Source organism: Neopelma chrysocephalum, unplaced genomic scaffold (genome assembly GCF_003984885.1).
Source record: "Neopelma chrysocephalum unplaced genomic scaffold, ASM398488v2 Primary Assembly neopelma1_119, whole genome shotgun sequence".
Taxonomy (NCBI): Eukaryota; Metazoa; Chordata; class Aves; order Passeriformes; family Pipridae; genus Neopelma; species Neopelma chrysocephalum.
The window spans coordinates 4,235,282-4,262,445 of NW_020897781.1; the positions used below are offsets into that span (position 1 = coordinate 4,235,282).

The 27,164-nt window shown below is 37.5% G+C and overlaps 2 protein-coding genes across 9 annotated transcripts in view; one reads left to right on the forward strand and one right to left on the reverse strand.

Moving 5' to 3' along the window:
- Positions 1-623: 623 nt before the first annotated feature.
- SYCP2 (synaptonemal complex protein 2) lies at positions 624-27,131 on the forward strand. 7 transcript variants are annotated; one of them, XM_027697549.1, is made up of 47 exons: positions 624-940; positions 1,490-1,534; positions 2,181-2,321; positions 2,556-2,684; positions 3,577-3,681; positions 4,246-4,270; positions 5,139-5,224; positions 5,735-5,823; positions 6,353-6,387; positions 6,987-7,129; positions 7,207-7,259; positions 7,483-7,528; positions 7,701-7,796; positions 8,146-8,206; positions 8,747-8,895; positions 9,180-9,254; positions 9,687-9,842; positions 10,585-10,684; positions 11,253-11,371; positions 12,132-12,224; positions 12,358-12,418; positions 12,523-12,580; positions 12,783-12,919; positions 13,236-13,333; positions 13,820-13,938; positions 14,175-14,205; positions 14,751-14,815; positions 14,920-14,977; positions 15,640-15,695; positions 16,095-16,143; positions 16,265-16,439; positions 16,802-16,890; positions 17,291-17,470; positions 17,785-17,968; positions 18,397-18,647; positions 18,781-18,951; positions 19,056-19,223; positions 19,629-19,719; positions 20,207-20,368; positions 20,687-20,814; positions 21,280-21,374; positions 21,456-21,555; positions 21,992-22,050; positions 22,383-22,461; positions 22,903-22,959; positions 23,248-23,351; positions 24,558-27,131. In XM_027697549.1, the coding sequence occupies exons 2-46, from the start codon at positions 1,511-1,513 to the stop codon at positions 23,314-23,316; spliced, it is 4,515 nt and encodes a 1,504-aa protein (XP_027553350.1). In that variant the 5' UTR covers positions 624-940; positions 1,490-1,510; the 3' UTR covers positions 23,317-23,351; positions 24,558-27,131. The 7 variants fall into 7 exon arrangements, 6 of the variants coding, with proteins under 6 accessions (XP_027553350.1, XP_027553354.1, XP_027553349.1 ...); XM_027697553.1 differs by having other exon boundaries at positions 624-906; positions 17,785-17,969; positions 18,401-18,647; XM_027697548.1 differs by having other exon boundaries at positions 624-906.
- The window catches only part of PHACTR3 (phosphatase and actin regulator 3), a 100,825-nt gene continuing 99,742 nt past the window's right edge, over positions 26,082-27,164 (reverse strand). For both annotated transcript variants that reach the window (XM_027697555.1, XM_027697556.1), the window contains exon 13: positions 26,082-26,674. In XM_027697555.1, coding sequence (XP_027553356.1) covers positions 26,659-26,674 — 16 coding nt within the window. In that variant the 3' untranslated portion in view covers positions 26,082-26,658. The remainder of the gene's footprint in view (positions 26,675-27,164) is intronic.

Genomic DNA, 27,164 nt, shown 5'->3' on the forward strand with positions numbered 1-27,164 from the left:
CCACTGGAGTATGTGACATTCGTGATAAATATTATCACCCGCGTTTGGGCGATATATAGATACACCAGCCATAGATACACCAGTATCACACCAGTACAGGTAAAGCCCCACCTTGGCACTGTTGGATTCCATTCAAGCACATCATGCAGTGCCCTGCTGGGTTCCATTTAAGCACATTATGCAGTGCACTGCTGGATTCCATTAAAGCATATTATCCAGTTCCTTCCGGTTAAGAAAGACCACAAGCGTCAGTCGACGCCCTTTACCCACAGCAGGTAAACGCGCCCCTGAGGGTGCGTTTGTACCTACTCGGGTACTTTATGGCAGTGAAAACGTTTTGAATTAAGCACATGAATGACTTATACTGGTTTAGCAAACTGACACCCACTAACTCCCGTCTGTGCGCTGAAATCAGCGCTATAAAAGCCAATTTCTAACGCAGAGGGAGCGGTCGCTGCTCTGAGGGCGCTCCCGTCACCCGCGCTGAGGGCGCGCAGAGCCCGCCCCCCTCTCCGCGCCATTGGCCCGCGCGCCGCGCTGCCGGGCGCTGATTGGCTGGCGGAGGGCGGTGCCGGCAGCGATTGGCCGGCGGGAGGGGCGCTGGTGGCGCGCGGGCTGTGAGGGGGCTCGGGGTGAGGGGAGCGGGGCCTGGGTGAGGGTGTCGGGGCTCTGTGCTCGCGGTGCCAAAACTCCTGAGGGACATTCCAGCCTCCTGAGGGATATTCCAGCGGATACGCCTGTTTTGGGGGTCGAGGTCTTCTCTGTGGAGAAGAGGGTTCTGTTTCATCCTCTGCCCTGTCTGACCCGCCCGAAGACTCGAGAGCTGTGAGGTGCCAGCACAGGCCTCAGCGGAGGCTCGTGTTTTATCTTTTGTTGGAAAAAGTAATTTAAAATCTCCCTCTATGTGTTGTTTCTGTGTTGCTTAGCAGTAACATAAAAGGTTAGCCTGTGCTCGCAGCTGCTGCTCTACAGAAATCATTCCCTGTCTTTAGTCACTGTTTCCCTTTACTTTGTCTTTGCAATTTCTGGGATGGGGAGACTAAACCTACCCATTGTTGACTGTCCACGGATTGGTTGGTGTAGATTAATTCGAACAAAGCATGAACAAGTTCGTTGGTTTTTTTACATGTTACAGAAAATACTTTGCCTGCTGTTGAATACTTAGACGCTTGTTTTCATAAAACTTACTGAGACCTTTGGCTGGTGACGGTCACCTTGGAGCCCATCACTGTGTGTATAATTCAGAAGGCTTTTTTGCAGTGTCATTTACCATATTTTTGTTAAATTATTTAATCTGGCATTTTATAGCGAGGCCCTTATGGAGCTCTGCTGTTATATCCCCAGTTAGTTTAAATTCTTAAATAGCATTTATATAGCATTTACCCTAGTGACAAATTTTGGAATTTGTCATGTATTTTGTAATGCATTGCTGATGTGTTTGTGAAACCCGTTTGAAGCCTCAGTGATGATTGTTTCCATTGTTACACAGCTGAGTTGGTGAATTGCAGAAATGACAGCCAGGAGTGAGATGCAGGTACGTGCTGATGGACCAGAACATGAGTATTGATTGTTTTAATTACTGGCCTAAAGCACTCCTTCAGGTACTCAATTGCAAGTCAAATCTGCAGCGTGGCAGTGCAATGGGGTAGGAAGAAACTTTGCTTTGCCGTGGGTTAGTGTGAAATAAGTGGGTGGAAAGCAAGAGGAACTGGAGATAGTTATTGATAAAAATAAATCAGATGCATTTGACACAGATTAATCAACTGAGGTGATACTTAAGATCAAAATGCTGACACCTGGGTATAATTGATTTAGAAAGAATAGGGGGCAAAATAGTTGAAGTTACTTGGTAAAGTAAAATGTAAAATGTACTAAGGAAGGGCCATTATGACAATGAACACTGACGTAGGAATTTAGTTGTAATAGGAGGAAAGAAAAGCCAGTTGAGAAATAAAAAAAGCCAACTGGGAAATAACTAAAATCCCAGTGTACAAGTATTTGCATGATTAATGTATTAGATATGATGTTCTGTTCTTTAGGTTTTACATTTAATTATTTTGTGATTCAGGATATTTGTTTCAAATGGAGCAGGTGATGCAGAAAACCTGCATGAAATCCTGTTAAATCTGTATCAGTGCTGAGCACACAGTAATACAACTGCTTTGTTTTATTGCTGACAGTTGGAAAAGTTAATTGATGAAGCCACAAGAAAAAAAGATTCCCAATTATTGGAGAAATTTCTGGCCACAGAAGACTCTGAAAATGTCTCTTACAAAAGCAGCAAACAGTTTGTGAACAAATTAGACAAGCTTCTGTGTCGGGTAATGTAACCATTGCATCCCAATCATCTGCATTGCATTACAACAGTCTGAAATGTTTCATTTGCCTTGCTTTATACCAGCAGTTGATTTGAAACCCTGAAATAAAGTTTAAGAATGAAATCTCTCCTTCAAGCTGCAATTAAGGTGGCTTTCGAGAACAAAAAAGGCATCTGCTTAGTTATCTAGTTCTTCTGGAACTGTACATTAAAGCTTCTGTTGTAATTTCGATTTCAGGAACTTGACAAACAAGAAGTGAAAAGCGTTTCTACTTTACTAAATGTTATCCAGAAATGTGGGGAAAAAATCAGCATAGCAGGAGAGGATGGGCTCCCAGCAATGATGAAATACGGGCTGGTTGGAAGGATAAGTAAAACCATAAAACATATATGAACTTCTCAAGAAATACATAAAAATTAACCAAGTGCATAAGTGATGCTCCAGTGCTGAACTGCTCAGTGTTTGATTTGGTCCTTGGTTGTTTCAGAATTAAGAATTTCCCATAACTTTGCAACAAACATTTGAATGTGCTTTGTCAAGTGACCCCTTATAAAGATGCTGCTCTATCACAGTGAGAGTTTTGCAAATTATGCAATATAGAATTAATTTAGATTTGCTTACAGCAATTACAACAACATTACATATTTTTATATGAGTTTGCTGGACTGCTTTGAAGTTGGAAATTAGAATTTCCTGGTGCCATTTGAAGATTCTTTCTTTGTGAATTCTCACAGCAGCGATTTTGTACCTGCTCTTTCAACAGATTTTAGTGCTATTGTGATTATTTTGTGTTATTCCAACCTGTAGGTTGGATGCATTAATCATTTGCAGCTCAGTAAGTGTACAGAACAATAGACACCACCCACTTCCTGCTGCTTTCACCAGAGATTTCCCTGCAGAGAATTAATGGCAATGTCAGTGCTACTCAGTTGCCTTCTCAGCTGCTTTAATAATAATAAACCAGTGTGGTGATAACTTTCTACTTATATTCACACCTACAAAAAACACTCAGCCATTTGCATTTTCATCTCTTCTGTCTGTGATGGCAGATGTCAAAGTAGGTCTCCAGTTTTTGTGTTGCAAAGTCCTTGAAATCTCCTCATTTTGAGAGAAAAATTTCAGTCTGAGGCTGACATATGCTCAGCAGACTGGTAATGCTGTTGTTGTTTTAATCTTTGTATAGTTTTCCTGAAGTGTAATACAAGCTATTGTCCTTTTCCAGGTTATTAAAATAGTTTCACTTTTATTTTTCCTTTACATGGTCAATTGGTTTGAAAAGTTAAAAGGAATTTTGATCCTCAGAGGAAATGAAAAGAGTGAAATGCTTACAAGTCTGGCTGAAGATTTCTTCAATGTGTTACTGGTAAAAATATATTGATAATAAAATTTGTCATAATAATTGTTACTAGTTTAGCAACAAAAGAACTTTCAAGTGTGTTTCTATTTAATATCTCTCTGAAGTTCATGTTATAGTGATTTTTGAAATAGATTATAAGTCTTTGGGGATAAACAGTTTGCTGTATTTTTGCTTGTTTTCTGTTCATGGTCGGCATCATGAAATGAAATTTAAAAAATCCACAACATTAAGTGTTCAATGAACAAAAAAAAATTCGTCTTGATCAAATTTTGATTACATAAATTATTGATTTGCTAATCCAGGGCCCCAAGTTTATAAGATCTGTGAGTTTGCTTCTTTTCACAAAAATTTTTCTCATTGGTGAAATAATTTCAGTAAATTTAACTGAAATACAATTTTGGGAAACCACACTTGGTAGTAGAAATCATTTCTTATATTCTTTGTTAAGGACGAAATAATTTCAAAGTCTTAAATTCTTTTTGATTACTTCCTTCAGGTACATTTTGCCTGGTTTTTGTGCTGTAATATTTGCTGTATCAAAATGATGTCTTGTTTTGTTTCTCACTGCAGGCTGTGTGTGAGAGCAGACCTGAAGGTGAGCTTAAAAAACACGTGCACTACACATGAGGGTTTAAAATGTCTCTTCCAGGGCACTTTCTCAGTGTTAAAATCATTTGTACTCACGGAGGCAGCTTTAGGCAAGTGTTTATGAGGAGAACATGTGCAATGAGGGTGGTACCAGTTTCTTGATCTAATAGAAATATACCACCAGATCTAAATGTTTCAGCTGACAAACTGTGCCCAAAGGACCACATTTCACATGGGAAATGTCAGCCCGAACTTGGATTGTTCAATTTGAGGTTTCTCTGCTGACAGATTTCCTTGTAACTTGTTGATGTCAGTAATAAAAAAGCAGGATGCTCTCAGAGATGGCAACTGCACCGAGTTTTTCCTAAAAAAAAGTTGTTTGTAAGCTGCTGTCACAGCTCAGCACAGCACAGTGATCCTTCTGTGCTGACCTTGGCATCAGGAATATCACACCCTTCCAGCATGGAAAATCCCTCCAGACCCTCGTGGTGTCATGATCAAAGTGAAAGATTTATTTCCTTGTCTCTGGGAAGACAAATTCCAGCAACTGAATTGTATCTCAGAGAGCTGAGTTAGAGGATTGACCAAGTATATTTTAAAATTCATGTTTTCATGCTCAGGGGGGTTGTGCAGTGATGCACAGCAACAGAAACCTCACAGAGAGCCACATTTACTATAAATTGAATATTCTATCCTACATTTAACCATGATACTTAAGATACTTATTCTCAAATATCAGTAATCCTGTATGGAAAGAAAGACATACAGTATTTTATTTCTAAATGAAAATGAATCTTGTCCCAAATGTTTATGAAGGGGCAACTTTCTAATTTATTCTTTTCAACTCTTTAATTTATTCTTTTCCTGTTTGTTAGGTAAAATGCAAATACTAGAAAACTTTGTTCTGAGAACATGTTCCCTCATCACTGATGTAAGAATTAGTATTTATGTTCAGCAGGAGGTAAACATTCTTCTTTCTAAGCAACAGTTTTCTGGTCACTGTGTTACAGACTTTGTGAAGGCAGTTATTTAACTGTACAGATGCTACAAAAACAGAGTCAGGGATTTTTTTTCTGTCTGAAGATAAAGGGAAAGTCACAAAACAGTCTTCTGTCAAGGCTGCATCCCCAAAGGAAAGGCTTTTTAATGCTAATTTAAGGGACATTTTAGCTCAGCAATCAACTGCAGACAGAACTCCAGCTTAGAAAGAATTTTTTTCTATATTTAAACCTGCAAATAAGAAACATAACTCTTTAAGAACTAATGTTCACATTAAAACTAATGTGATTTTTTGAAATTGAGGTGGTTATATTAAGATAAATACCCTTTAAGGTCAGATAGAACTCATTGTTATTTAAGCATTTTGCATTTCGCTTTCTTCAGTGTTCTCAAATATATTACAATGGCCCAAGATAAGAATAACAAACTTACTTTATATTTCCTCTTACTCCCTTTTTTCCACTCTTCTTAGGTAGTAAGAAAACTGAATTTAATGCTTGACAACATACCTCGAGAGGCCAAGAAAAAGTTATTTTCTACAAAGGAGATGTTACTTGTCATGTAAATAATCTTCAGTATAATTTTATATCATTACATCACTGGCAGGGCAGTTTTTACTAAGCCTGTTTATAGTTTGTGCAGATTGGTCCCTTAATTTAAGTTGCATTTGCTATTGAGTTGTCCAAGGTAGTGGCTGTGGGCAGGTATTCTCATGGGTTATTCTCCATGAATTTTCCTCTTTTCCAGTCTGGGTCAGGCTTTTTCTCATCCCAGTGTTCATAAAACAATTAAACTCTTTCTTATAAGAATGTGTGTAAAGCACAGTGAATCAGTGACTGGAAAGACAGGCTGGTGCCCACTGGGAAATTGGTTTGCAGCACTTCAAAAAACAAATAGAATAAAAATTGTACATATAAGGTGATTTTCCCCAGTAGTCCTTCCACATCCTTAGCACAGCAGACTTACCCCTTTTTAAGTCTTTCAGGCTGATGGAATCTAGAGTTTTGTCTCATGTTGAAAATTTGTAATTAAACCTTTCTGTGCTCTGTGTTACTCTCATGTTCTGATGAAACGTTGCTTTGTTTGGCAGGAGCGAAATGGGGAGGAGAATTTTGGATGCTGGAGGTGAGCATGGGACTTAATTTAGTATTAGGTTTCCTAAAAATCAGATGCAGAGCTACTAAAAAACCAGAGAAGATATTCAGAAGCTGCAGAATGTGGTGATTGAGCCATCTGAAAAGTACAAATACTGCCTGAAAACAATCTGCAATGTTTCAGTGTGTTCAGTGCCTGGGTAACTCACTGAAGTTTTCAGTTCTTCTCTAGAATCTGAGTTTTAAAATAGCAAAAGATGCTGAGGAAGTCAAGCTTTGGGGCTGCTGCACTGCTGCCCGTGTGCAGTGGTACTGTAACTTCTCTAAGGATCCTTTTGGGATCCAACAATCTCCCAGGTCAGACAGGGGAAAGCTGAAAACATCTTTATTTGGCTTGTACCCCCCGTGTGGGGGCTCTGACAGTCCTGCAAGGTTCAGTTGAAATTTCATTTGGAAAAATAAGTTATTTGGTCATCATTATTCCTGTACTTCTTTATCCACTCATCCTTTGGGGGTTACATATTTGGATATAATATAATTCAGAATATGAAATGTTCAGCGCTGCTTATACCACTTTCCTCATAATATTTTTTCACCTCAATAGTGTCTTTAAATCTCCTTTTCCTGCAGACTATGACATGCAAGTGGCCATCACAGAAGCTTTGTGCAGAATGATCTCAGAGAAGCAAAGAGGAGAACTGGCCTCCCAGTGGTTTTCCATGGAGTTTGTGTCCAATGCATTTAAAGGAATTAAAGATTCTGAGTTTGAAACAGTAAGTCTTATGAAAAATTTTCCCAGGGGGGTAAACATCCACTTTACAATTCTTTAAGAAATTTTGGTGTTTTATAGGATTGCAGGAAGTTCCTTAACCAGGTCAATGGCATGCTTGGAGACAAAAGAAGGTAAAACTGATTTTTTTTAAAGCTAATAAAGTTTCTTTGCATTTTATGTTGTGATTAAATTTCATGTTACCTCCTTGGGGAAAAAGTGATTTTTGATTGCTGGGATCTCTTAGTCTCTAAAGCACACAAGTTTGTGAAAACACAACCCAGTTGCTATGTTCACATGTGCAAAGTTTGTTTACAGCATTGTAGAATACTTGAAAAAAATATCCTTTTCTTACAGGGTTTTTACATATCCATGTTTGTCAGCAGCTCTTGATAAATATGAGGTAAGTTTCTCTGCCTTCTAGTTAATAAAAAATAGGGATAAGATAAGAAAATTATTTTCTTTCAGCAGGATTCTGATAGGCATGTACTGAAAGCTTGTGAGACCAACACAAAGCTTGTAAGCTGGTGTAAATCAGTGCTCTCTGCTCTTATTATTTTATCTTTTTCTTTTAGCTCCAGTTCCCACTGGATGAAAATCTGGAGGAATTCTGGGTTGATTTCAATATTGGTAGCAAAAGTATCTCTTTCTATGTGGCAGCAGATGATGCAGTAAGTGATTTTTGTCTCTCAGACTGAGGCAGTAGATCCAGATTCTTTCAAGTGTATCAGATTTGTTTCCCCACATCAACACGTTGAACTTATTCCAGTGTGGAGGGGGGAAAAATCCAGATTTGCTGTACATATTTAGATCAAAGAATTTCGAAGTAATGATTTTTCTAATGCTGTTTGGAAATAGTTTAACATATGCAGTGGTGAGGCATTTGTTCTGTGTCACTCTTCCTAACAGAGATTTAAAAAGCTGAAAATTTGTCCTCACTGAATGACTTTCTGATCACTGCATTTCATTTAGTTGTAATATAAGAATTTTCTATCTTTAAAAATGTATTTTTCATATAAGGGTCAGCAGTGGGAGACAGTGATCATACCAGAAGAAGAGGTGAACGTGTACAGCCTGGAAGGTATTTGCACTCAAAACTGTGACCTTTTGGTGCACACTAACTTGAATTTTCAAATCAATTAATCCTGAATTACTGGCTCAATTCTCAGCAAAGCAAAATTCTCACTTAAAATAATATAGGAACTGGTTTTATCTGGGATAAAATTGCATTGCAGTCACATTTGCATTTTTGATATGCGGGTGTGACTTTATGAAAATAATTGAAAAATGATGTCTTCTAGTTATTTCAATACAAAATAAGGCAAAAGACAATGACAGTAACTAATCTTCCTTTTAAACTAATTAGAATAGTAAATGCCTATAATTGGTCTGCAGCTATAGTAAATAACCCTCAAAGAAAATTCTATGGAATAATATAAAGAATAATTATTCCTAAAAGATGGAATCTTGAATTGTTTCACTAATAAAATTTATTGTAGGATGAATTAAAATATACATCTTAGTAGCTGTACTGAAGAATAAGTGTCATGTGTTTACAAACATTATATGAGATGTTGTTAAATTGTAATAAAGGAACTTTTCAAATTTTGTTTTTGTCCAGAAAAAGACTCAAAGAAATTATTAACAATAGATCTCAAAAGCCCAATGAATGTGGGTAATCTGGAAGGAGAGAAATTTTCTTTGTATTTTAATTCCATCTTGGAAATCAAAGACGTAACCAGAAAGATTTATGGATTTAGTAAATGTAAGGTAAGACTGAAACACCTTTTCGAATAGTTTTTAATCAATTAAAAATAAATGTGCTTAATGCACTTTAAAAAGTGTTAGAAGGAGGAAGGTGTGGCTTGCTAACAACTACTTTGTCCTGAAGTCTGACTGAGGAATTCCTGAGGAATGGAACTGTTTTGTAGCATCTCTTTGCCTCTATAATCTGATTTCAGACACTTACGATCTTTCACTTCAATATTTGCTGTTCCTTGTTTAACCAAAGAGTGAAGTGTCTGTTTTGACGTGGGTGGTTCCTCCTTTTGTAGGATGGGAGTAAGAAGCAAACTGCATCAGTTGCCAAAACAGCTGTCCATGTCCTCTTTGATGAAAGTGGATCACAGGTATTTTATTTCGTGGGTTTATATATTTAATCTGATCATTTGCTAATTTAGAATCTGTCGTGGTAGAAACGAGGACTTTGAAAATATCTCGAAGTATAGATAAATCTAAAGCCAGCAAGTGATGGCTAGTATGTATATATTGTATTTTTTGGGAGATATTGTTATCCCAATCAAAGAATAAATCAGACAAATATACACAGGGGAAGTTCTTTTATGTGAATTGTGACTCGATAACTCATCCTTGTTAGAGAAAATAGCAATTAGGGTGGAGGCTTTTCAAACTAAAAGTCTGTAACCTCTGAAGTTTATCAAAATGGGAAATCTTTAAAGTGTGTTATTTAGGGTAAAGAAGTTGCTCTGTGTGTTTGTGTAAAAATAACACATAAAATCCAAATATTGTATGCAATTAAATAAAATGAAAATATTATATAGGTTATGGTACCAGAAAGCCAGTTGTCACCAGGTTTGAAAGAAAAATCTGAACAGGAGGAGAAACTCAGTAAGAAGAAAACTCAGCAACTTCCTGAAAGTTTGAGGAATCAGAATAAAAATAACAGTCAAGAAAAATGCAGAGGGGATTCCTCCAAGGTAAGTAGGATTGTCAAAACAAAAAGAGAAGAAATACAAGTCAATTTGAATATCTATAACATTTAATAACGTAAACCTCTTCTTATTTGACATTTGGAATAGAGTTAATTTAGGGTTTGATTGGGACTTGACATAGCTGTCAAAATCCTTTTCCAAAAAACTTTCTCATTGGTACTTTGGAACTCTTAATAAATGTGACAAAAGTAAAAAGGAATTAATTGTTAATGTTCTTTAGACCATTATGCTCTAAAGAGAAATATTTTCAAGACGTGCTCGGATCTCCTGGTTTGCAGAAGTCAAGGATGGCCTCTGGAGAATACTGGGAAGGGGAAAATCTGGAGCAGTGTCTTCCTGGTGTGACAGGCTGTGCCTTGCCAGCAGTGCTTTAGTAAACCTGTTTCTGTTTGGTTTGTAGCTTAAGTGACACCTTTCCTCCAGGGAACCTCTTTGTGAACAAGGGACAGGATTTGCCCATAATTCATTGCATTAATTTAGAAAACAACAATCAGTGACCTCAGTTTAAAAATATTCAGTTGAAGCATTATATCATTCAGGTGTTCTGGGGAACTTCCTTCAAAAAGGGAACTGCCTAAAAATCTTCTGACATTGATCTCTGCAGCAACAGCAACTGCCGTTCCAGGAATGGAAAGTGTCAAGAGGCTCTTGGAAAAAGATTTTCTAAATTCTTGTGCTGTCATCCTTAAATCAGTGTATCATGGTCAAGTTCTTTCTGTTCTTCCAGATCACTCCCTCTCGGACAAGGAAAATGTCTGAAGCCTCCGTGCTTGTTCCTGGAACTACAAGAACTTCCACAAGGAGTCCACTGACCTTCGTTAGCACATGTGAGTTTGCAAGTGCCTCCGGGGTAAAAATATACTATAAGTTGTCTTTGAAACACAAGCATGAACTGTGCTCCCTGGCAGAGCTGGAAATGAAAAGGAGACTTCGTAAAATCTCCTGAGCAGATGCTTTAAACTTGCAATTTTTAAACTCGAAATTTTTAAACGAGGCCACTTGGCCCTGGTCCGTAGGTGTGATATGGGCCGGTGGCTGCACAGGGGTTCCCTGTTACTGGGGGTCACCTGCCATTTGTCCTGCAGCTCTCAGGCAGCTGTTCAGCAAAAATATCTTACTGGGAAATCTTTAAAGAGTGACCAGCTATTTTCTGCCAGAGCCAGCCTGTAAAAGCTTTGCTTTTGCCTCTGGACACCCACAGTCTGTGGGCTCTTAATCTCCAAAAACGGAGTTGAAATCAAGAGAAATATTAAAGGACCATAATGGGTTGTTATCAATACTAACTAACTTTTGTTGTGATCATGGGCAAACACTCTTCCTACTGATGTCCCAGACAGCCCAGTAATTGTAATGAGAGCAGTGGTGGAATTCCAACATGTCTCTGCTTTGTTCCAGCCACTCCTTTTAAAGGGAGATTTAAATTGCCTCTGGAAATGACGAGCTCCACTAAGAGGTCTGACAGCAGTGCAACAAATGAGACCAGAACAAAGATTTCCTATCAGGACTCTGCTGGAGTATGCATGTCATCTGTAGCTAAGTCTTTTATTTACAATACATTAATTTCTATTCTAATTTGTTCCTAATTCATATTTTAAAGAGCTAGAGTCAGCAACTGTCTTGTAGAAAATAGTGTCTTTTACTTTATTGCATTATGTTTTCTTGTCCTCTGGATTTCAGGTTTAATATGTCCAAAGTCAGAATGAACTCTTAATTAGCCAAAATTTGCATTCACTCATCAGTTTTAACTCCAGAATTAACTTGCTTTTACTAGACCCTCAGTTCTTCCTTTGTGTGTAATTAGGAGAAAGGTGCATGCACAGAATCTCACATGGATTCTGCAGGATTGAAGTACTCATAAAACATAGAATACATTCAGCTGCAGCTGTGGGATGTGAATGGCCTCAGGTCATGGCATTTATAGCGTTGGTTTTAGTGCATTTTTGCTCAGGCATTCACTGCTATCACAGAAAACTGTAGAGGTGTCACTGAACTGCAGTGTAAGTATGTTTTTATTTTTGGTTCTGTTCCAGTTGAACAATGACTACAAAGTAACACTTTGATTTTATTTCTGGTTCTAAATGTCTGTCTTGGTCAGATTCAGGTCAAGCCCCAGACTATGGGATTCTGAAGCATTTTTGGATACAGCCATGCTTTAGAGGAAGGCTTTAAGTTATAGAATGTTTTGTTTAGAATATTTCAAGTGTCCGTTTCTAGGAGCATTTTACTTCTTTGTCTTTTATGGACTGTAATTGTCAGAGTTACTCTGCTTTTTAGAGATGGCAAAGATTGACACTGGATGATGAATTCTTTGAAACAGAACAGATCGGGAGGTTAAATACCAGAAATGAGGCAAAACCACATGAAAAGGTACTGGAGCAGCACTTCCATGAACTAAAACACAAAGGAATTTCATGTTTTCTTAGGAAAAGTACAGGTTTATGAGGTTATACTGCTTATGGTCCTATGCTAATATTTCCTTTTGGGTATTATTCCACTGTAGCAAAAATGTGCTGAAGAAGTTTTAAAATTTATACAAGAGGCCACAGAAGAGCAAACTTTAGGCAAGTAATTTTACAAGCATTGATAATCCTTACTTTTAATATCATTTTAATTTTGTCCATTTCTATTGCCATAATAATTGACACCAAGTTAATGTCTCATGTAGATGAAGTGTTTGATATCGTTCCTGATTCTCAACCAGTTGGGAAAAGCAACAAACCTTTGTAAGTATTAGAAAAGAATTCACTGTTGTCACTCACTTTGAAGGGAGTATTTTCAAGTATTACCAGAACTGAAATTATGTTGCCCTGTAAAATACTTTGATATGCGTAAGATTCCATTATTTTCCTATTTTATGACCCATGTTTATTATGATTAAAAGTCACTTTCTGCAATTCACTGACAGTAAGGTGGTGTTGTCTTTAGGCTGCCTGGACTTATGGAGAGTTCTTTTGATAAAACTGAAACATGGAAAAAAAGAACATGCCCTCTTCCTGAGAAGAGTGGGACCACTGGGGACAAGCAAAAGCCAAATCCACCACTGGCACGTCCATCCCATCCAGGTTATGTTCACACATGGTTAACTATTACTCTTCAAAATAGATCAGATAAACTGTCACCTTGCAGCTGTGCTTTTTCTGTCCTGTTTTCCTTTCTGTTGTTAGTGAAAGAGCTGTGAAACAAAAAGCATTTATTCACTCTTTGAAGTACCTCTCCAGATAAACAAATTAAATAAAGATAAGAGAAGCAAGAAAATGAAATAGAGACCATACCAAGTGGGCAGTCAGAGTGTTAATCGTTGGGAACATAAACTGTTAAGTACAGAAGGGAAAAATGTTGAAAGCACTGCTGAAACATGGTTTAAAACCTTTCTTTCAGCCAGAGTGGCCGACACATCTTTGCATTCTGAGCTTTCAAAAGAGGAACCCGAAGTTCTCCTCAGAAAAGAGCCTGCAAATCCAAAACCATCAAAGCCTGTGAGAATTTCTTACCTTCCTTTCTTTGACTTGCAATTAAGAGAATTGTTGAATTTTCAGTGTTTCAAAATTTGTGGTTTTACTGTCATTTAATCACAAACTTACTTTTGATTTTCCACTAATACCAAATGAAGAAATAATGTCACCTTTTTGCTTTTTTCAGTGACATGTTTAAGATTAGTTTACTCTGAATTTCTTTGTCAAAATAATTCTTAAATAACCACCGACTTGTGCTTCTCATGCACTTCCTTGCTCACTTTTGAATGTTACAGTTCCCAAACCCACATTATTTAAAAGCAAACACCTGCTGAACTTATGTTTCCTTGCTCACTCTCTGAGGAAATGGTTTGCAAGGAAATGTGATTTAGTACATCTAGAAGACATTTAGTGCAGTTTAGGGGTTTTTTTTGGGAACCTGGAGTTCTGTTTGCAGCTTTGTTCTTCTGTTGGATGGATTCAAAGTTAAGTCTTCAACTGTTTTTATAGAAACCAAAGTCTAAAGAAATCACAGACGCAGCCAAATCACTGATCAGTAAAATCAGTGACAGGTACAAAGACAAGAGTGATGAGAAGAGCAAAGCAAGAGACTCCTTGGGTTTTAACAGGTAGGATGGGAACTCTCCACTCCTGTGCTGATTCCCTGGGGCTTTGTCTGGGATGGATGATGGATGAGGATGAGTGAAAGGGGCTGGGCTCTTTTAATCCTTTGAATCTTTTAATTGATGTTGGATTTAAACACATGAATAGGTTTGCTGGGTTTGATAAAGCTTTTACTGATACAGGCAGTATTGTAATGCATATATTCCAATTAGCATTTAACAAAATGTGTGCTTATTTTTAGGACACATTTAAATAAATCCTGGAACTCCAAGGTAACATATTATTGCTTTTGTTAGAATTGCTTTTCATAGCAGCTGTGTGTACAAATATGGGGGAATCAGTAGGTGTAAAGGGGCATTTCACAAACACCAGTGAATGTTAAGTATCTGTAGATGTTAATTTTGTATTGACTGCATAAATTTAAAATACCTGTGTGGAACAGTAGTTTTTACTGGCAACTGTCATCTAGTGAAACTCAAATTAATTTCTGTTGGCATATTATATATTTAATCTCTGCCTTTTGTACATGTCAATGCTAAATATTTAGAATAAAAATAATATCATAAATGAGATTATGGAATCCTTAAAGTAGATACAACCAGGACACAGAAATGAGTCATAATGTTTGGGGGGCACAAAAATTCTGAGGTTTTGTTGATATCCTTAAAAGATAAAGATGTAGTTCCTCCCAGCTCTTGTCCCCTTTGTTGCTAGTCAGCATGATTATCTTCATGATGAACTTGCTTTTTGAGATGACGGTGTTTCTGAATGCACAGTCCAAATTTGCCACGTGAGCCAACTTGTCATTTCTGTCTAGGAAGAAGTTCAGGACAGAATCCTGAAAACCACTTCTTTTCTTAATATAACTGCTGGTCATATCATGTAAGTAGTTACAACATTTTCAAGCCCAATTTCTGACTGCCCATACCTGACTGTGAAATGTTCATTAATTCAGTCACAAAATTGCTCTCTGTGTCTATTTGCAGGGATGATGTCTACAACTTTAAACTCAGTGGGTTTGATGAGCCTACAATAAAGCTTGGAGTAAGAATATAACTGAATCCTGTATTTTATGATTAGAATATAAAGGAAATCAGTCAAATTTTGTTTGCTGAAAGGATAGTTAAAATCTGAACATTCAAATTATATCAGTGAACTAAGTGGGGAAAGAAATTTGCCATGTAAATACCTCCAACATTCTCAAATATATAATGTGTAAATGTATAACTGTCCTAAGGTTCTGGCCACTTCAAGCTGTTAGGAAGTTTTTCCTGAATTAAGAATTAAACAGTTTGCATGGGGGTATCATTATTTTAAGATATTTTATTATGCCGAAAATGTTATTGCCATCCTTCCAATCCCCGTTTTAAAAACATCTTTGTCCAGGTGTTTGAGTAAAAAGAGAATCTAATGATGATAAAAACAGGAGACAACAAAAGATAGTTTTGCTTCTTAAGCTCAGAGGAGCCTTCTGAACTGGGGAAGGTGGTGAAGCAAGTGGGGGGATTGGTTTGAGACACTGAAAGCTTCACTCAGTTCCAGCTGATTTTAACTATCAGCTTTAAATGAATTCTAAGATAGAAATTAATGACCAGTAATTACTTAGTGTAATAACTGAGGAGAAGGAGCCTTTAGCTGTTGAATTTTGTTCACATTGTATAACAAATGAAAACCTTGGTTTGTTCCTTATTTATTTCTATTTTTAGGTCCAAGAATTGCATGTTACTGAACTGAGTGTTCATACAGAGACAACCAAAAAAGGGTAGGATGTTCTGCTGCATCCTGGTCTGCTGATTATCCATAGTACTGTCTGCACTCTCCAGCATCCTGTTACAGAATTCCAGGGAATGTGTTCCATGGGGAAAACAGTTCTCCTCAGGGAATACTACAGGGATAGAAACTCCTGACTAGAGGGGGTGTTTTTTTTGTTCATGTTCAGCCTGCCCAGGGCTGTGTTGTTACTGTGTCCTCTCACTGATCCTTGGGAAATAGGCCCATCCTTTGGGGTTTAAGGTGAACAGGTATTTCCAAAATAATGTGAAAACAAAAGTAGGTGCATTTGTTTGAATCCTTAATCCACATATCACATGAATAGCAGAAAGTTTTACAGCAAATATTTTTAAATGTATTGTTAAAGGTGGTTTTTATTTTTCTACTTAAGGAATGCAGTCGTCAGTAAATCCAGCGCTGAGGTGAAAGGAACAAAAAAAGTAAGGTTCAGATTTTTGTGGCTCAGTATAGCTTGTCTGCCTGCCTTAAAATACCAGTTATGGAAGCAGAATGTATATAAAAAATAAATCAATAACTTGAGAACTTTTTTGGGTTTCATAGGCTAGAAACAATCAAGACAAGAAGCACCTCTTTAGTGACTCAGACACAGAGAACAGAGGGGATGACAGCAAGACAGAGATTAGTTGGCTACAGGAATCCAAGAGGAAACCTAAAGCCCAGATAGTCGGTTACAGCAGAAATAAAAAATTAGGGAAACCAACAAGCACAGACAAAAGTAAGAAACTTTTTTCATCTTTCTGAAGAGTGCTGCAAGAAGTTTGTCCTTGGATACTGCCTGCACAGCATGGCATGTGCTCTGTTGCAGATATCACATGTTTCTGTTGTCTTGTTTCCAAGGAATTTTCAAATCAGTTCTAATCATTTATAAGGGTGGATTTACATAAAGTCTGTATTTTAATGTGGAAAAGATTTGGAGGATGGGACAGGTGGAAGTTGTTGTCAATTAAAAAAAAAAGGCTTTTTAAAATAATGGGTTGAAAGCAGTTACTGATCAGTAAATTTGTGGGCATGAAAGTGCTTCTGTTATTTACAGCTAAACCTAATGGCAAACATTTGAATGTTATATTGATTTTTCAGACTGTGTTGTAACACTAGATGAATCCCCTGAACCTGCTTTCCACATGGAGAAACCTAAAGGCAAAAATGCAAAGAAGAAAAAGGTGGATGTAAGTTTGCACCTAGAATTGTAATGTATATTCAAAATCTCTTCACTACCCACAGAAACTGTTTTAAAGTAACTTTTCATAAATATGTGACATTTCTTCATGCTTATTTCCAAATAATTTGTTAAATACTGTGTATTCTTTTCAGGTACTATTTTCTTTTTATGTAAGTATTTAGTTGGTATTTCAGGCACAATACTGTGAGTTAGAATGATTATTATACATTGATGCTTTTGTTAGTAGATTGGTGGTTAAACTCTCTGAGCTTTGGTAAAGTTAAACTTTTTTAGCTGTTTTGAAATAACTTGGTTTAATTACTTGAAATCCAGTATCTGCCTTTTTTTCTTATATATTTATTTATTAATCATTTTTATAAACTGAAGGTGGTTTTATTCTTCCAAAGGTAAACAAATGTAAAAAACAGAACTCAAGAACTGCTGAAATGATAGAACAAACCTCCAGAAAGAAACTACCTCGAAGAGCAGCAGCAGCAAAAAATTACAAAGAACCTTCCAGTTCTGAGTCAGAGAGTGAAAGGCCAATTCCACCTTGCACCTCCAAGGAGGAGAAATCAAAAATGCAGGTATACAGTTGCACTGCATTATTAAAAATCCACTTCTGCCATATTTTCAAAATTAACTCTCCTGTGTTTGTGTACTTGGTACTCCTGAATTTTAAGTACCCAACATGAGCAAGTTGAAATTAATAGAAATTTATGTGTCCAGTTGAACAAATTCGATGTTTATTGATATTAGAACACCCGATATCCTTATGGATTTAAGTCCTGCTAATGATGTTCCTTCTGTTTGATCTTAGAGATAACATGCTCTTTGTCTCCTTTTGTGTACTCTTCTCCATGTTTGCAAAAATGTTTCTGTAACATTTGTATTGTAATAGAAACCTATGAATGGGGCAATCAAGGATTATAAGCAGCAAAAGGTCCCCCAGGTTGTGTCTGTGGAGCCAAAGAGAGGAGAGAACTGTGTGCAGAAACCACCTGAGAAATCCAAGAATCCTGCAGAACAGAAGGAGATGGAGGTGCCTTCAGCTGAGAGTCCTGCATCCCTGGAGACAATGAGATGTAGGTATTTGGACTTGAAATTTCCAGCAATACAGAGTTGAAAGTTGGAGGTTAATTGAGGATTAGCACAGCAGTACAATTTTACATTTATTTCCTGCTTTTAACATAAGAGAGATCCCCCAGCTCAGGGTGTTCCACATAACTTAAGGAAGTGTATTAATGTGCCACTGACACTTTTCTAGGTTGGTGCAGTTATTTGTCACCAGCATAACCTAGAAAAGCAATGTGTAAGTGTTGGAATGAATCTGGTAACTGCTAAAACAGTGGGAGAGTGCAAAGAGGGAAGTGCTGTGCCAGCACTTGAAGTAAAATTGCACAAATCTGAGACTTGGCGATACCTAGGGCTGGAACAGTGAGCAGTTTGGGCCTTTGGCTTGCCTTTTTTAACTTCCATTCCTCATGCTGACAGTGAAGGAGTTGTTTTCTAGGTGCTGAAGGACTCTCAGAAGGAAATGTTACTCCAGAGCACACTTCCAGTGAAAGATCTCTTGATCTTCGGGAGTCATCACCAGAAAACAGGGAGATGTTAAATTCTGCGAAAGGAATCTCTCCCGATAACTTCTGTCCCCAAAATAAGAATATTCACAGTATATGTGTCAATCAGTCCCCCGAGGCAACAGCTACAAAGTCAACATTTGGAAAGAAAAGTTTCTCCCCAGTGTTGACAGAAGCATCTTTGGTAAGAATGGTAACATTTCTCCAGAGTCCTTTTAGCTGAAGTTATTCCGTTCAGCTGCCAACTGAATGGAATCAGTTGTCCTTCTCTCCATCTGCCTTCAATAATGGTTTTGGGGTTTTTTGTTAATGTGTAGCTCAGCCTAACAACACATAAAACTGTCAGTGGGAAAAATTCCAAAGGAGCTGGATTGGAAACCTGTAACAGTAACGAAGGTTCAAGTTTCCAGCGTTGCTTTTCAGACACAATTCCTGTTAAAGGAAAACCGAAAGATACCACTAAAGCTGTCACCAAAAGCAAAGAAGAGGTATGGTACTAAATTCTGTGCTTTTTGTCTATTTGATCTACTTTCCAGCTGGTGATTTTTAAGGGACATCTCTCAATAATGATTTTTTTTTGGTTAATGTGCAGCTCAGCTTAACGACATATAAACCTGACAGTGGAAAACGTGCAAAGGGAGCTGTGTCAGAGACAAGGAGTAATAATGAAGATCCAAGTTTCCAATTTTGCTTTTCAGACACACTTTCTGTTAAAGGAAAACTACAAGATACCTCTAAAGCTGTCACTAAAAGTAAAGAGGTAAGTTAATGCATTCTTTGCTCTGCAGAAGTGAGCTCCAGCTTATCCATTTCACCTCCTTTACAGTGGGGAGCTTTAAGGGCAATGCATTTCTCTCAATATTAAGCACTATATAATGTCTACTTGGGGCCTGCTTGGAAAATTCTAGTAGTTATTTTTTAAATATTTGAGATAAATATCATATATTTATGATTTATCTTATGGATACAATTTATTGTTTATCATATGGACACAATGAAAGAATTGTATCCCAACAAGATCCATTATAATTCATATTTTAAAAAATGACAGGGAGTGGCTTTCAAAGAAAATATATGGTTTTTCACTACATAAATCTGCATTTTTGATGGAGACTTCTAAAAGTGATGTGATTTGGAAGCTAATAAATCAGTGGCTTTTCTTTAGGGTTGTGAACCACCATCTCCACTGTCTGCTTCCAGTGGGAGTAAAGCACAGTCTTCAACTGAAGAACCTTATGACCCTGTAAATGAGTCAGGTACAAACATTTAATTGAAAGCAAAATACTTTCTGTATGTCTCAATAAAGGTTGAGAAAAATATTTTATTTGGTATAAAAATATGGCCAAATCGTTATGTTTTATATATTTTCAGTATTATTCTATTTTTAGCTCTTTTCTAATTTTCTCTCATTTAATTATCCCGAAACAAAGCTGAAAATTAGGCTCCAAAATGCAGCTCCAGTGAAGAATTAGTTGTGCCCTAAAGAAACAGTTAGAAGCATTCCCACTGATGCTGGGGAAAAAAACTGGGGATAATGGTATTGTCAGGAAATGATGCCAGACTTGTTTATTAGTCAGAGTTCTGTGTTCCGTAGAAATCTTCTTGTTGTTTTATGTTATTCTTAAAGCCAAGACACATATTCCAAGAGTTTGGATCCAACAGGTGAATAAAATCCTCTTTATCCTCCCTTCTCGTTGTTTTAAATAAACCTAAAATGAAGCCTTGTTCTCATGTTGATTAAAGGACCAACTGTGCAGACATTCCTCAAACGAAGATACCACAGTGACACAGAGAGCAGCTCTGATGAGGCACAGACCAGCAAAGAGGAGGAAAAGACAGGAAGGAGAAGAATCACTTTAAAGCCCAAAAAATTATTTAAAACAAATGATGCTGCTACTTACAGAGGTTAGTCATGAAGTGACAGTTGAATATAGTTGTGCAAGAGTTTAAAATAATGTGACAAATTGAAGCTTTAACAAGGAAATGTAATATCTTAGGAAAAGCATTTTACATGTCAAAGAAAATAAATAAAAATGCTGAATATTTAGAGATTGTATCCATATAAAAAGACAGAAAATTTATATGAAAACAGAAAGTGGTTTCAGCCATCTCATTGGTGAAATGAACTGATATGTAACAGAAGCTGCCCTAGGCCCTGTGCTAACTCTGGGTAGGTGCTTTTTCATCCTGAATTTGACATTATCCTTTTGTCCCTGTCTGCAGTGTCTGAGAGCATCTCCACTCGATCTGTCAATGAGCTCTCTGCTTTGGATGGGCAGTTCTGGGAACCTGGTTGTTCAACTCTCAGCATATGTCAGAAGCTCCAAAAAGAATTTACCAAGAAAATTGAGGCAAGACCCTTCCTGTGCAGTGTCAGCTGGGGGTACATGTGCATGTGGGGGATAGCTTGGCTTCCACCACAGAGTTGGGTTTTCATGGCCCTTTAAGCCAAGTGCACAGAATGTCAGGAGAGGACAGAATTCACATTTCCTTTTAAGCCTCTTTCAATTCCTTTATGTACTAAACTCTCCAATGACCTTCTCTCCCATGTCTGTTTTATTTTTCATTCCATGTGTACTTTGTCTATTTTGAAGAGGTATATTTTCCAAGTAATGCACTTCTACTTACATTAGGCAGAATTTCATCAAAAGCATAACCCCAAGTGTGTTTACATGTCACTAAGAGAAAGCTTCTCCCCAAAGGACAGGGGGACCATTTTAAAAAATGTGATATTAAGCAATTAGAGTACTAAACATATTACAGTTTTTTCCCTGAAGTGAAAATAATCTGAATTTAATACTCAAACACCCTCCCAGAACCGCTCCCGGAAAATGGATCATTTTAATAAGCAAACATTAAAAGCTGCCCATCAGCATTTGACAACAATGAGTTACCAACTCCATGAATGCAGGTCAGTAACGACAGATGTGCTTTAAAACATCCTTCAAATGCAAGGAATACCTTCTAAAAGTAACCTGGTTTGTTTTGGTAGGATCAGGCAGCTGGACAAATTTCATTTTACTCTCATTGAGGAACTTGAGAATTTTGAAAAGGATTCTCAGTCCCTGAAAAACATGGAAAAAGAATTCTCGGTTTGTATTTAAACAGCTGGATCGTGGGGAAAAGTGAATTCTTATGGGATCCATAGATTGTCCATGTCATCTTTAACTTTGGATTGTTAATTTTAAATTTAAAAGCCTTTATCGTTTTGCTTCAGGTTGGGTGAAATGTCAAACAGTGAATTTGAGATGTTGGGATTGGCCAATGCTCTTAGAATTCCTTGGTCACTACATGTTTTTCCTATATATATTAACTATATGAATTCCTATATGTTTTTCCTCCTAGGATAAACTATTAGTAGTAATTTATTGAGCTGGTTTTCCAGCTTCTGTGGGGACTGTGTAAATCCTGGGTAACTCTGCTGAGTCTGTGGTTGTGGGTTATTTTATTCGTATGAGATATTGGTCAGTTTTGGCTTGGAAAATCAGTTTCTATTGATCAGCATCTGTTAATATTTTTTCTTTCCAGACCTTTTGGAAAAAACAGACAAGTACTTTGAGTACTTACATGAAAAATGAGCAGCAGAGGTTAGTGGGCTCTGTCAGTTCTGGGAGGAGGTTTGTGGGCTGTTCATTTGAGGGACAAGTCAGGCCAACTGATATTCCTTGTGCAGTTTCTTCCATTAAATAGAGATGGTAGATGAGATGAGAAAATTAGATTAAAATATTACATTACAGGAAAAATGTAATGATTCTCCATCTAAATTTCTCCACATACCTGAGGGACTGTTCCAGCAATAATGATGATATTTATCCACACTTTAAAGTACAAATAGATTACAAATAATGGGGCCTATTTGTGGTCTGTGTGGGAAGTTTATACCTAGCAAAACTGTTTGAACAGTGTTTTGTTTCTTTAGAATTCAGGTTCTTAAAACTTCATTTGAAAAGAATATCTACCATTCTGTTGACTATGAAGAACGTGTTTTTACTTCAGAGGTATGAGGAACTTTTGTTTTGTATGAGGAGCTTTTGTTTCACTCTTGTTTTAATAATTCTTCAATTGCACCAACAGATACCAGTACTGACTTTTTTTTCTGAAGAAAGACTTTATCCTTAGCACTGTATTGATGATACTTTTTTTTAGATTTTAGTTCTCATAAAATGGCCTTAATTTAACAATACTCACTGTTTTAGGCCAAGATTTCACCCATTAGAAGACATGTGCAGTTACCAAGATTTATTCTGGATTCCATGCCTTTGTTTATTTTGTTTATGAATATGAAAGAACAAATTTAAAATACAAATCCCTTTCCATAGGCAGGTGGATGCATGTACCTCTCTGTCTCTTGGTTATAAAACATTTAGGGATGTAATTGTTTGCTTGAAAATGTGTCACCAGTATGAGCAGAGGAGATGCATTCAGGATCTTTTTTGCAGATGCATCTGATGAAAGAAGACATAAAAGGACTCCAAGAGAAACTTCTAAAAGAAATGGTAAATGAAGTCATCATGCACTCATTTTTATTTATTTTTTGCTGTCTGAACACTAAATTACTAAGATTTTAAATCCAAGTATCACTCACATGTTACACTTTAGGCCTTACCTGGGTGATAAAAGCCACAGGTGTGAATGTACTACTTTGGTTCTGAGTCTTAATATGTGGAAAAGTATCCTGTTTGATATGTTAAAAGCAGCATATTCTGTGCACCAGGAGTACAACATGCTAAATAAAACCTTCCTTTTTTCAAAAGCATGTGATAAGTGTGATGTTTTTTGCACAGCAAGAAGAGGAGCTGTGCAATGTTCGCAGAGGATTGCAGACCCTCTTTCGATCAAAGACTGAATTCTGAAGGGATGTTTTTCAGATTCCTTCCTGAGCTTCAAGGTGAATATAAACACTCTTTTATAATGGAAAATTTGACAACTTTTTTTTTTTTTTACACTCAAGGAAACTGTTGTAATGAAACCATATTTTCCTTAATAATATTAAAATCTTTGTGGATAAAACTTCCCCACTTACCTGTGAGATTTGGGATTATTTTACTGAATCTGCTAAAATGCAATATGTAATTTTATTTTAGCACGTGCTACTTTTAAATATGTCTGTAACAATTTGTATAGGTTATTTAAATGACTGCCAGAGAAGTCACATTGAATTTTACTTTGAATCTTTGTTTTGGGCCTGTATGTACAGAAGACCCACTTTGTCTGATCCAGAATGGAGTCAGAAAATATTTAGGGATCGAGTCACCTGGTTTGATTTCAGTCTTGTTTGTGGTATTAGACTTCAGCAGGAGTTTCTAAGAGAAAACAACACTCTAAACACTTGTGTTTGAACTATGTTGCAAATAGTTGTATTAAACAAGTCCAGAAAAATATATGTTGTCTGTCTTTCTTTTTTTCCCCACGATGCTGTCATTGCTGTTTTGCTTCAAATCAATAATATGCATTTGCACATCAGTCAGATAAAGCTGCTGCACAAATATTTTGTGTAAGAATTTTAGAAACACAAGGCTGTGTTGTGTCTGAAAATCATTATATTGAAATTGCCAGTAAATAATTGGGTCCACTCATCCCACCTATGTAAGTGTACTAATGCTTTGCTCATCTTCCTGAGCCTCAGGTTTGTGTGGTTTGGGGGTTTTTTTGGCCTGTATTCAGTGTGTTCTCCACTAGATGGACCTCCTGAGCTGGTAAACTTTTCTTTCCACTGGTCCAATTGAATTTTATCTGCATGAAACAGGAGTTTTCTCTGAATTGTACAAGGTTTTTAAAAGTGCACTGGAAGGTCCAAATTATCTCTTACAATGAGGGTACGTTGGAAAAATAATACAAGTGCCTTATTTTTAGTTAGGGACAGGAACTGGGCACTGCAGGCCTGTTTGCCTTTTCCATTGGGAAGGAGCTGCACAAGGAGAGCCTCCCTGAGCCACACCTGCCTTCCATGGTGCCATCCTTGTTCCCAAGCCCAATCCATGGCCCAGGGAGTGCAGGCAGTGTCCAAACATCCCCAGAGACTTGCCAGCAGCAAGCAGAGTGTCATCAGGGGATCAGTGGGATCAAGTGTGGCTCTGGAATTCTGTCTCCACAGGAGCAGAGCAAAGGCTGGGCTGGTTGTGCTGGAAGGACGTGCTGGAAGGACAGCGGAGAGCAGGGGAAGGAGCGAAGCTGGCCCTGCACAGCTCCAACATGGTTGAGTTGCATCAGTGACAAAGCTCACAGGCACTGTTTGGCATTTAAACAGCTGCTCTAAGTTACCCTTCAAATATTTTTATCTTTATTTTATTTTCCAACATCATTTTAATGTGTTTTATACAGCATTTATTAGCAATGGAAGTATGGATTGTTATTTTCATGGACTATAAGCCAAGTTTAGTTTGTAGTTAACAGTGCCTCATCTGCTGTTCTCACACTAAAAATGCCTCTGCTGAAGAAACTTTTCTCTCCTTTCTGTTCAGCCTTTTTGTATCTTGCATCTGGACTCTCATTATATTGTTGTTAAGAATTAATACTATTGTATTAATAATCAAATTAAAATGATGGATAAATATAGTAGTAAGTTAAAAAGCTAGTTATAATGATGCATATTTCTGTGAAAATCCAGCAAGTTGAAAAATTGCAATAAAGAGGAAAAAATACATCTTTGGATCAAGTGGTTGGGTCATTCAGGTCTTCAAATGACAGTCAAACAGGTCAAACATGAAAATGTTGGACAAAGTGACAGCGGGCTCCAGCAAAGCCAGCCAGTGTCACCCATCCTGGACAGCACCTCCCCCAGGAGTCCTCAGTTCCCTCTCGTGTCCTTAGTGACACACAGTGAAGTGTTGCTGTTCTGACCTCCCATTCTCCAGCAGCAGGACCGTGTGTGTGAGTCCATCCCCACCCTGAGCACACAGACCTGGCTCTGTGTGCTGACTGTTCCCCACCTGCAGCAACTCAGTCGTAGTCTGTGCCATCCATTTGAAATACTGGATTTTATTGTTGTCACACTCCATGGAATCAGCTCAGTGAAGCTACGAGACTGAGAATGCCTTTCTCAAGTTTTTAACATTGAATGACTCCCTAAAGTTATAGCACTGAAGAGTCTTGCAGAGAAGTGTTTGGGAGTGTATTCACCATTTTGTTCTTGTCTCAGGTGTGTTTTCCAGCTGTCTGTGTTTGTTTTTTTCCCCAAGTATTTTTTAGTAGTAATCTGAGTAAACTCAGATGCTCCTCCATGTCAGGCATTATTAGAGTGTCTGGCTTTACATTTTTCTCAACCAGTTCTATTTGCTTTGTTATTAGCACTTAGTAACTTTTTTCTTCTTACTGTCAAGAAAGCATTAAAATCATTTGTTTGCCAAACATCAAAGTACATTGTTACATTTCTACCTGTGCTTGTCCAATTTGAATGAGAATAACAGTGAACTTAATTGTCATTCTTTAGAGGGTCAGAGCCTCAAGTAGTGGAGGATGACAATCAGATTCTGCTATTCCATGAGATGGAAAAACCTTAGTTGGGATCTTCTTTTTGCAGACTTCATGTTGATGAAGAAGTCTAATGGTCTGGTGCAGAATAATTCTAATCCCTTCCCAACTGTCCCTGGGAAAAAAAGAGCTTTAGGAAACATGTTCATTTCCTGCAATAAGTAGTCATTTAATTAAAGAACAAAAGTAACAGGAATCAAAAATGCTTGCAGCTGTGATTCTGTTAGACATTATATAAAAAAGAATGAAATTATAATACATTAAATTAGTTTTTAGAACATGAACTTAAGTGTTTTACAAACTAATTGTGGCAAGTTCAAAATGTCTCGTCAACATAATACTGGATGACAGTGTGTCATGTCCGTTTATGTCAGAGGCCTTGGAATGGTAAAGCCTGTACATGCACAACATCTCCTCTTCCAAGACAGGCTGCAAAACAGTTCCAAACAAGTGTGAAAGGAGAGTAGGAGGCTCTTCCAAGTTGCTTTGCTTCAGTCTTTGTCAGCAGCTCGTCCCAGTCCCAGGCCAGGGCTCTCCTGCCTCCAGAGCGAGGGGCAGCCCTGGGCTCTCTGTCCATAAGTGCTGCAGAGACCTCAGCTCAGAGTCCTTCACACAAACACCAAGGGATCCTGCTCTGAACTGGAGGGAAAGACTCAGATATTCCCTGATGCGTGTTCAGCAGCAATATCAAAAAGTAAAGACAGATTCTTCTCAGAAGAAAATTTCTATGGCCTGTGAAATCTGGGAGAGATGAGAGACATTCATCAAACCACTTTGAAATAGAAAACAAAAGGTAGTTCAATTCTCTGTTAGATTAACAAAATTTTAAAAAGCCCACAAAACTATTCACTCTGTTTAAAGGTACAGTAAAAGTACTGAAGAATATCAGCACCTCTAAGTCTTCATTTTCACCATGTGCCAGGATGATCCTCAGGGCCCAGTTTAACCAGTTACAGCAATTTGGGAGTGAAAATGCAAATACAGGTGTGGGGTTGATTTGAGGTTCTTTTCTTTTAGCAAATGAAGCCACAGGTTGTCATTGGTGGCAATATTCTTTATTGTGTGGTGATTTTGTTCTTTTGTAAGAGCTAACAATGTTAGCTCTTTATCATCTTTATGATGTTTCATAAAGTCTGAGGAGCTACTGTTGGTGGAATGTGTGATTATGAGTCTGGAATAAATATCCTCTTGCTCTGTAGGCTTGTTCTTTAGGCTGAGATACGCAGTTAAA

Coding starts and splice junctions, on each gene's coding strand:
- SYCP2 (XM_027697549.1), top strand. CDS start 1,511: ATGACAGCCAGGAGTGAGATGCAG. Junction 12,225..12,357: donor AGGCAAAACCACATGAAAAG/GTACTGGAGCAG, acceptor ATTCCACTGTAG/CAAAAATGTGCTGAAGAAGT. Junction 14,978..15,639: donor AGCCTACAATAAAGCTTGGA/GTAAGAATATAA, acceptor TTCTATTTTTAG/GTCCAAGAATTGCATGTTAC.